Source organism: Gossypium hirsutum, chromosome A11 (genome assembly GCF_007990345.1).
Source record: "Gossypium hirsutum isolate 1008001.06 chromosome A11, Gossypium_hirsutum_v2.1, whole genome shotgun sequence".
Taxonomy (NCBI): domain Eukaryota; kingdom Viridiplantae; phylum Streptophyta; class Magnoliopsida; order Malvales; family Malvaceae; genus Gossypium; species Gossypium hirsutum.
The window spans coordinates 6,272,730-6,279,974 of NC_053434.1; the positions used below are offsets into that span (position 1 = coordinate 6,272,730).

Sequence of the window (7,245 nt, forward strand, 5' to 3'; positions counted from 1 at the left end):
AACACATTTTGGTGTATACACAAAACTCAGATTATGTCATTTTCATTAGTCTGATTTATTGTATCCTAAAAACAAAATAAAGCCTCACGGAAAGTGAATCAGGATTTATTTTTCTTAATTTGGTTTCTTGCATAACAGTAGTAGGTGCAGGTAAGGGTGAAGTTAGAAAATATTTTTAGGGGGCGAAATTTTAAGTTTTTATAGTTTATATTTCTATAATTTATAAAGGATTAAATTAAACTTTTATAATTTTAGAGGGGTAAAGTGTAATTTTACATTTACTAATTTAAAATTTTTAAAAAATTTCAAGGGCTTAAAATGAAATTTTCCATTTTAGGGGGGCCGGGCCCATGCCCCCCCCCCCCGGGTACGCCCCTAGGTGCAGGTTTCCTTGCCTGAAGGTGCAGCAAAGGACAAGGGGCGATCACTGCAGAAAGTTACATAAATAGCAGCAGGCGAATGACTTGTTCAGCTTCCAATTTGATTAAATTGGCGTTTGGGAGAAAGCTTTTATATGAATGAAATAAGATAACCAAGTAAGGTGCGTGGCCTTAAAAGTCGTCGTCGTCGTCTTCCAGAAATATAAAGGAGATACTGTGATTGGGAAAGGGCGTGTGTGAAAGCGAAAACTTTTGAGTTGAGGCTGGCAGGGGAGAAAGACACGTTGAATCGAAGTGTTGGGTTAGGGCTAGGTTGCTTAGCCATCTTGGTTTGCCCTTATTTTACTTTATTCATGTTTGAAAAAACTTACTTTCTGATGTTGAAATGATGAAGTGAGGATGCTCATTGGCTTTTGTCATTTGTGCCCTTTTCATCCTTCTTTCTTGATGGAGCAATCTGTGTTAACTTAAAAAAGAGTAGGCATTCTATTTGTTAACTGCTCACTTTTGAAAGCACATTCATCTCCATAACCCTCACAATTGAATTGGTTAGTTTAGCTTTCAGGCTTTAGCATTAAAAAAAAAATCATGAATATATAGTTTTATAATGGTCTAATTTTTCCCCCAGTCCTTGTACTTTTGGGTTATTGAAATTTAATCTCTCTAATTTTAATTCGAAGAATTCTAGTGTATCAAGTTTTTCTGATTTAGTATATTTGATAATGTTGTTAAACGGATTCATTAACAATGGTACCATTGATGTTTAAGTTTTAGAGAAGTAAAATGATTAAATTCCCGTAATTAAAATAAGAGAGACTAATTTTAAAGTCTAAAGAGTACAGGGATTTCGTCAAAATTAAACCTTTTAAAATTATTAAAAGATAAAGCCTTTTTGTTGTAAATCAATTATTATAAATAAGGGGTGACGTGGGAGGAAATGACTGGACACAGGCTGGCATTGCCATCAGAAAAACACGAAACCCCTCTTCGTTTCACTTTCAAACTGTCCCGTCTTCAAAGGACATTGATCTCCATTCTCCCTCACACAGCAAAAACCTAAGGCTACAAGGAAGAAGAAAAAGCTAACAGCAGCAGCATGAGTTACCAAAGAGAACCTCAAGACCCTTACCCTCCTCCTGGTATTCAATCCTTTCCTTTTCTTTAATTTCCTATTTTATCATCCTTTATTTCTTTCTTTGTTTCTTCATTTTTTTTTGTACTGTTGAAACAACAGGGTATGCCTCTCCTTATCCACCCCCACCCCCATCTGGATACCCTTCTGCTCCACCTTACGAAGGCTACCCACCACCGCCGCCTCCAGGTTATCCACCGTATCCTCAGCCGCAACGCCAGCCTTACGAGGGTTACCAAGGGTATTTTGCTGAAGGGTATCCACCACCACCACCTCCACCTCCAGGTCATCCTCAATATCACCACTGCCACTACGAGCATCACCATCACCACAATCATTCTGATGATGGCTGTTTCTCTTTCTTAAAAGGCTGGTATGTATTTCGTTTCGTGTTCTCTTCTCTTATTGATTGATTCGTTTGATGCTGAAAGATCTTTATCTTTTGTTGCTTAATATGTGAAATTTACAATTCCAAAATTCAAGCTTTAATTTTTAGTATTGGGTTATGGAATTGAGGACTATAGTAGCAGTTGAATTCTCTTAGGCTCAGTTGACCTCAGTGTAATCTATCATCTACCTCATGTTACCCTTTTTTTTATGTGAATTGTTCACGGAAAGTCATAAGATTTGTTACAGCTTCGTGTTTGTTGTATGAGTATATATCTTCATCTGATCCTTGGTACTTCTGTCTCTAATAGTTCATATCTAAATTAATAGACGCATCCTCCATGGCATTTGATTCTTAGACTAGACAAGCATCATAGATGTATATTTCTCACATGAATCCCATTATCCATGTACTTTGCCTCTTCAATATGATCAGCTTTTTGTGATAGATTGTCTGATAGATGCAAACCAAAACCCTGAATAGATAAAGGTTAAAAATGACTGTCATGGAGGATGTGATCTGCCACAATGATTTTCACAACTTGTTCAATATATGCTTTAAAAATGCAACACTACAGTCTTATCAGGGACAAACATCCTCTCTTTGATACTGTTGTCGGCTTTGATTTTTTCGGTTAAATACCATTATGGACACTTGGGTTAAGAGTCTATGCTAGAAGACTGCTAAACTCCTGCTTGATCATTTACTGGTTTCCTGTTTGTTTAATCCTTTTAGTTATGGTTTGAAGGTGGTGTTAGTCTTTTGATTTATTATTAATAGACCATCATTTGGATAAATATACATGTTTTAGATGCTTTGCGTGGAATGGATATTGATGGCATAATGCTTTTTTGTATGTCTGCAGTTTGGCTGCTCTATGTTGTTGCTGCATGTTGGAGGAATGCTGCTTTTAGTGAAGTTCTACTTTGCATTTTGTGGAGGTCAGGTCATATGCTATGTATTGGGTTCCGTACCCATCTATTATTATAATTTATCTACTCAAACCTTATAAACCAAAGTTTCCATTATAAATACAGGCTGCTCTGAGTTCCCGTTGTATATAAGATTTTTACATTGTATGAGTGGGCTTCCATTCCATTATGCTGCTGTCTCTCATGGTTCATTGTTCCATTTTCTTTCAGTTTTCCATTAAAGATAGCTTTTGTATCTCACATTGAGAATGTTTTTCAATAATTATCCCCTGCTCTACAAACTTTGTGCTGCTTCATTGATGAAGACGTTAGTATTGAACTCCTGGTCTTAGTAAGCAAACCTTTGAGAATCATGAGCTATAAAATGTTTGTCCTCTGCTTTTCAAAGCCATGCATCCAGGATCTTCTCGCTACCTAATCCTGCCAATGCCAAACTCGAGCAGTAAATTTTGTAAATGTTAATGTAGGAAGTAAGAATGGCTATACTGAAGACTCCCAGAAGAATAGTATTTCGAAGTTTAACCTATGTTTGATTTGGACTCCTCATTTTTCTTGAAGCACACTAGTCGTGGCTGATGCATGAATATGAAAATATGATCTTCAGTTCCTTAAAATTTATAAATTAATTTAAAAAATTTTAACCATATTCGTGTCATATACGCATTTGAATATTCACCCGAATTCGATAAATATATGTTGGAGCAAGAGGTTACCTTGAAAACTTTGGAGTCTGGTCTGCTTCTATGACAGAAAGGTGAGAATATTTTAAATTCGGAACTGCTTTACTGATGGGAGAAACTATTTAAGATTGCTTGCAAAATATCTTTGACATAGTTGCTGTTGAACTTGACAAAGAATATGAGGATGATTCCTCAGCTTTCAAAGAGCTGACTCTACTATTTGAAATGATTGGAGACTCATAACCACCTTGCCTCCATCCACAGATGATGAAGTCATCCTCACTATTCTTCAATTTCATGCCCTAATAATGATTTGAGGCTTAGCTCATTATGAACTGACCTCTCCAGTAGGGGCCATGCACTCAATTAAATTTGCTTTGCTTTGCTTTCTTCATCCACCTGCCCTTCAAATCTTCTTTCTTATCTCTTCATACACACTAGCCGGCGGCCGGCCATCCCAATAAGGTCATCTAATGAAACCCATGTAGAAATGACGGAATTTCAGTTGTTTGATTCTGAAAAATACTTAAAACAGATCCATTTATAAATAACAAGGATTACAAAATAGCAAATCTCTTGTACATTAAACAACAATAGCATAAAGGCTAGATCACCACAAGCTAATAATACATTAAAATCGGTTCTCCTAACAACGTACAACTACTTAAATAAGCAAAGATAAATAATGGCTGAGCCAAACCAATGCACCTACAAAATCCACACATATTCTGGTGCATCTTTCCTATGCCCGACTAATGTTCGATACAGATACATCTTGTCTACCTTCTGCTTGTCGTCAAGGTTAAATTCCATTTGTTCACTCTCATCTATGATCTCCACATTTAGGCTCGGCATCTTCTCAGCAACTGACTTGCAGCCTCCGAGGGTAACTTCACAGGAGGACATCCAAAGGGATCGCATTGTTTCATACTTTCCCACGTCCTCTAGAAGTGCTGCGTCACCAAAGGGGCAGTCCCTGATCTCTAGCTTGCGAAGTTTCTTGCAACCGTTCAACACGTAGAGCATTCCTTTGTCACTGTCCGCAGCAAAAGCGATGGACAGCATCTCGAGCTGCTCGGCATACATTCCTATGTAAAGAAAAACCTGATCAGTCAGAAGGCCAGAGAGTGATAGTCTCTTGAGACCCTTGCAAGACTGGACAATCGCCCCAAAACCTTCATCCAATGGCTGATTGGTTACAGGGTCAGGTTTTATGGGGTCAAGGATGCACAATCTGAAGCGGATAAAATTCGGGCAGTTCTTAGCTACAGTTATGAGGGCAGCATTCGTCATCTGCTGACAGAAGTACAGCAGCGAATTGAGCTTTGGACAGCCTGCAGATACTAGGACCAAACCTTCCTCAGTCACGGCAGCATTTCCAGCTTCAAAGGGATCAGATGGGAAAACCCTCAATTCCTGCAATTCTTTACATGTCAAAGCCACTACTCCTAGTCCCTTATCTCCAATACAATCCAGTATCTGCAACATTGATATTCATTATAAACATTCAATTAATTCAGATGGAATACCTATAACTGGATTGCAAGTAATTAAAAGATCATACCCATAGACGCTGAAGTTTCCTGCAATGCTGAATCAGCTTCATCAGCTTATTACCATGAAGGCCTGGAGCATAACTCAAGTTCAAGAAGGTCAGGTTTCCACAAATCGGATAAATAGCCGACATGCAATGAGGAGCAACCTCCAAAAACCCCGATAAACTCCTGATTGATTTGCACCTTTGAATGGCAATTTTCAATTTGTTATAGGCCTCAGAGAATGGATCATGTACATAAGACCCGATTCCCAAGTCCACCAGTTGAGGAGCTCGCATCAATAGTTTTTGGAGGGTATCAAGCGGGACCGCACGGTTTAGTCGTAAACTCTTGAGGTTGGGAGATCTTGACACAAGTCTTTCAAGAGCTCCTAAGTTCACTTCTCCTCTAAGGCAGGCAAAATTCAGGGAAATCAGAGAGGTACAGCTTTCAGGAAAGCAACTAAGCCAATGACCTCTATGATCATCAACTTCATTTTCTTGTAAATCCAGCTCCCTAAGAAACCTAGAATCAAACGTTACCAAAGTAAGGGAAGGAGAATGAACTAAAAAGTTCCACCACTAAATGCTTCCCGGTCAAAATAACATACTCCACAAAGACCAAAAGAAAATCAGAATTTCAGTAGAACATATAGCAAACACAAATCCACCTATTGAATAGATTGGTGAGTGGTTTAAACAAATCAAAAGCAGATATATTCAATGAACCATCAACATAGAAAGCTGTATCATAAATAACCAATATACACTTTCAGCCATAAACATTCATGAGCACTTGCAAGTTGCAATAGAAAACTAGCATAAGAAGAAGGTTAAAATAGGGTAAAGCAAAACCCAAACAGAAACATCATCGAACATCTTACCTACAATTAGCAGCAATAGCGGCAAGACCATCAGTAGTGAAGCCTTCACAACTAACAAGGACCAAAGACTTAAAATTCACAAATGATTTGGAAAGCAGCTCGAGGCTCTCATCAGACACCACCATCCTCTTAAGCCTAAGTTCTTCCAATCCGATTCGGCTCTTAGCCAAGGCTTCGATCCAAGGATAAACGAAACCTCCCCAATCATGTGGCACCAAATTGAAGTCGGCGAAATGCGGCTTCCCTTTCAAAGTCAGCGACTTCAAGCCAGGGAATCTGGCGATCAACCTCTCTGGGCTGATGGAATAACAGTTCCCAATGAAAACCCTTTGCCTGCTGTATCTTTCGATTTTGTACCACGATTTGCAAACTAAAGACACTGAGTTACGGTCTTTGTGAGATGTGATGAAATCAAACACGTGCTCTAAAACTTCATCTGGGAAATAATTCATCTTTTATTGTTTTACTACTTTCCCCCACCAGAACATACACAGTTTTACTTTCTTTTTTTGTTTTCCTTTCTCCCGAGAAAACCAGGGAAAAGAAGGAAAAAAAAGGGAAAAAAAATGAAGAATTCCCTACATGAAAAGGCAGAGATCTTGATGAAATCCACAAGAATTCACCAGATCTGAAGATTTTACCTAAGACTCATAGTGGAAATTTAAAATAAAATAAAATAAGCTTTTTCTTTAAAAACTCACATCTCTTTCAAGAACCGAAGTGAAAGAGAGTGAAAAGGAACTCGAATTCTCTCGAGAAAAAATAAAAGAGATTTTTTTTCTGTAGTGAAAATGAAGGGAAAATAGATTCTTTCCCACGATCATCTTCAAAAATCAAAGAACTATAATTACATTACAGTTTAAAAAGGAGAAGAAAAAAAAGGCAAATACCCAAAAAAATCCATAAAATTTACATAGATCTGAAGAATCTTTAACAACTATAAGTGGAAAACTGTTAGCTGAATCGAAATCTAATAATAACAAGAAGCAAGAAAGAAAGAGAGAGAAAAATAAAATGAATAAAAGAGATTTTCTTTTTCTTTTTCTTTTTTTTAATTTTTCTACCAAAACCAGTTGGAAAACGTTGAACTCACCTAGAAGCCGAAGTTGAAGGAGAGCTAAACTGAAGTAACCATGGTTAGTAAAGTTATATTTTTTCTCTAAACCATGGTCAAGGTTGTTCATGATCTAGCGGTTGTTATCGTTTCGATGGGATAATTAAGAGAATCGCCACCGTCCAACAGTGTAGCATGCATGTGTCCTTATCTCCGGTTTCGAGTCTTACAAAAGGGTCAGTAAAACAAAGGTTGTCAGAA

General features: G+C 37.7%; 2 protein-coding genes across 2 annotated transcripts; one reads left to right on the forward strand and one right to left on the reverse strand.

Moving 5' to 3' along the window:
* The first annotated feature begins 1,327 nt into the window (after nucleotides 1–1,327).
* On the forward strand, nucleotides 1,328–3,001 carry LOC107923922 (cysteine-rich and transmembrane domain-containing protein WIH2). Its single transcript, XM_016854117.2, has 3 exons — nucleotides 1,328–1,519; nucleotides 1,615–1,885; nucleotides 2,766–3,001. The coding sequence occupies exons 1-3, from the start codon at nucleotides 1,477–1,479 to the stop codon at nucleotides 2,812–2,814; spliced, it is 363 nt and encodes a 120-aa protein (XP_016709606.1). The 5' UTR covers nucleotides 1,328–1,476; the 3' UTR covers nucleotides 2,815–3,001.
* A 1,034-nt stretch (nucleotides 3,002–4,035) lies between these two features.
* On the reverse strand, nucleotides 4,036–7,044 carry LOC107923921 (protein AUXIN SIGNALING F-BOX 2). The gene is made up of 3 exons (XM_016854116.2): nucleotides 5,931–7,044; nucleotides 5,077–5,572; nucleotides 4,036–4,991 (listed from the first exon to the last, which is right to left on the reverse strand). Exons 1-3 carry the CDS (start codon nucleotides 6,380–6,382, stop codon nucleotides 4,221–4,223), a joined length of 1,719 nt encoding a protein of 572 aa, XP_016709605.2. The 5' UTR covers nucleotides 6,383–7,044; the 3' UTR covers nucleotides 4,036–4,220.
* Between the last annotated feature and the right edge of the window lie 201 nt (nucleotides 7,045–7,245).

Bases quoted from the DNA above. Each gene is read 5' to 3' on its own strand.
- LOC107923921 (XM_016854116.2), bottom strand. From the start codon at position 6,382: ATGAATTATTTCCCAGATGAAGTTTTAGAGCACGTGTTTGATTTCATC. The intron at 5,573-5,930 runs GTAAGATGTTCG...GTTTGATTCTAG, and splicing joins GCTATTGCTGCTAATTGTAG to GTTTCTTAGGGAGCTGGATT. The intron at 4,992-5,076 runs GTATGATCTTTT...TCAATGTTGCAG, and splicing joins GGAAACTTCAGCGTCTATGG to ATACTGGATTGTATTGGAGA.
- LOC107923922 (XM_016854117.2), top strand. From the start codon at position 1,477: ATGAGTTACCAAAGAGAACCTCAAGACCCTTACCCTCCTCCTG. The intron at 1,520-1,614 runs GTATTCAATCCT...TTGAAACAACAG, and splicing joins AGACCCTTACCCTCCTCCTG to GGTATGCCTCTCCTTATCCA. The intron at 1,886-2,765 runs GTATGTATTTCG...GTATGTCTGCAG, and splicing joins TTCTCTTTCTTAAAAGGCTG to TTTGGCTGCTCTATGTTGTT.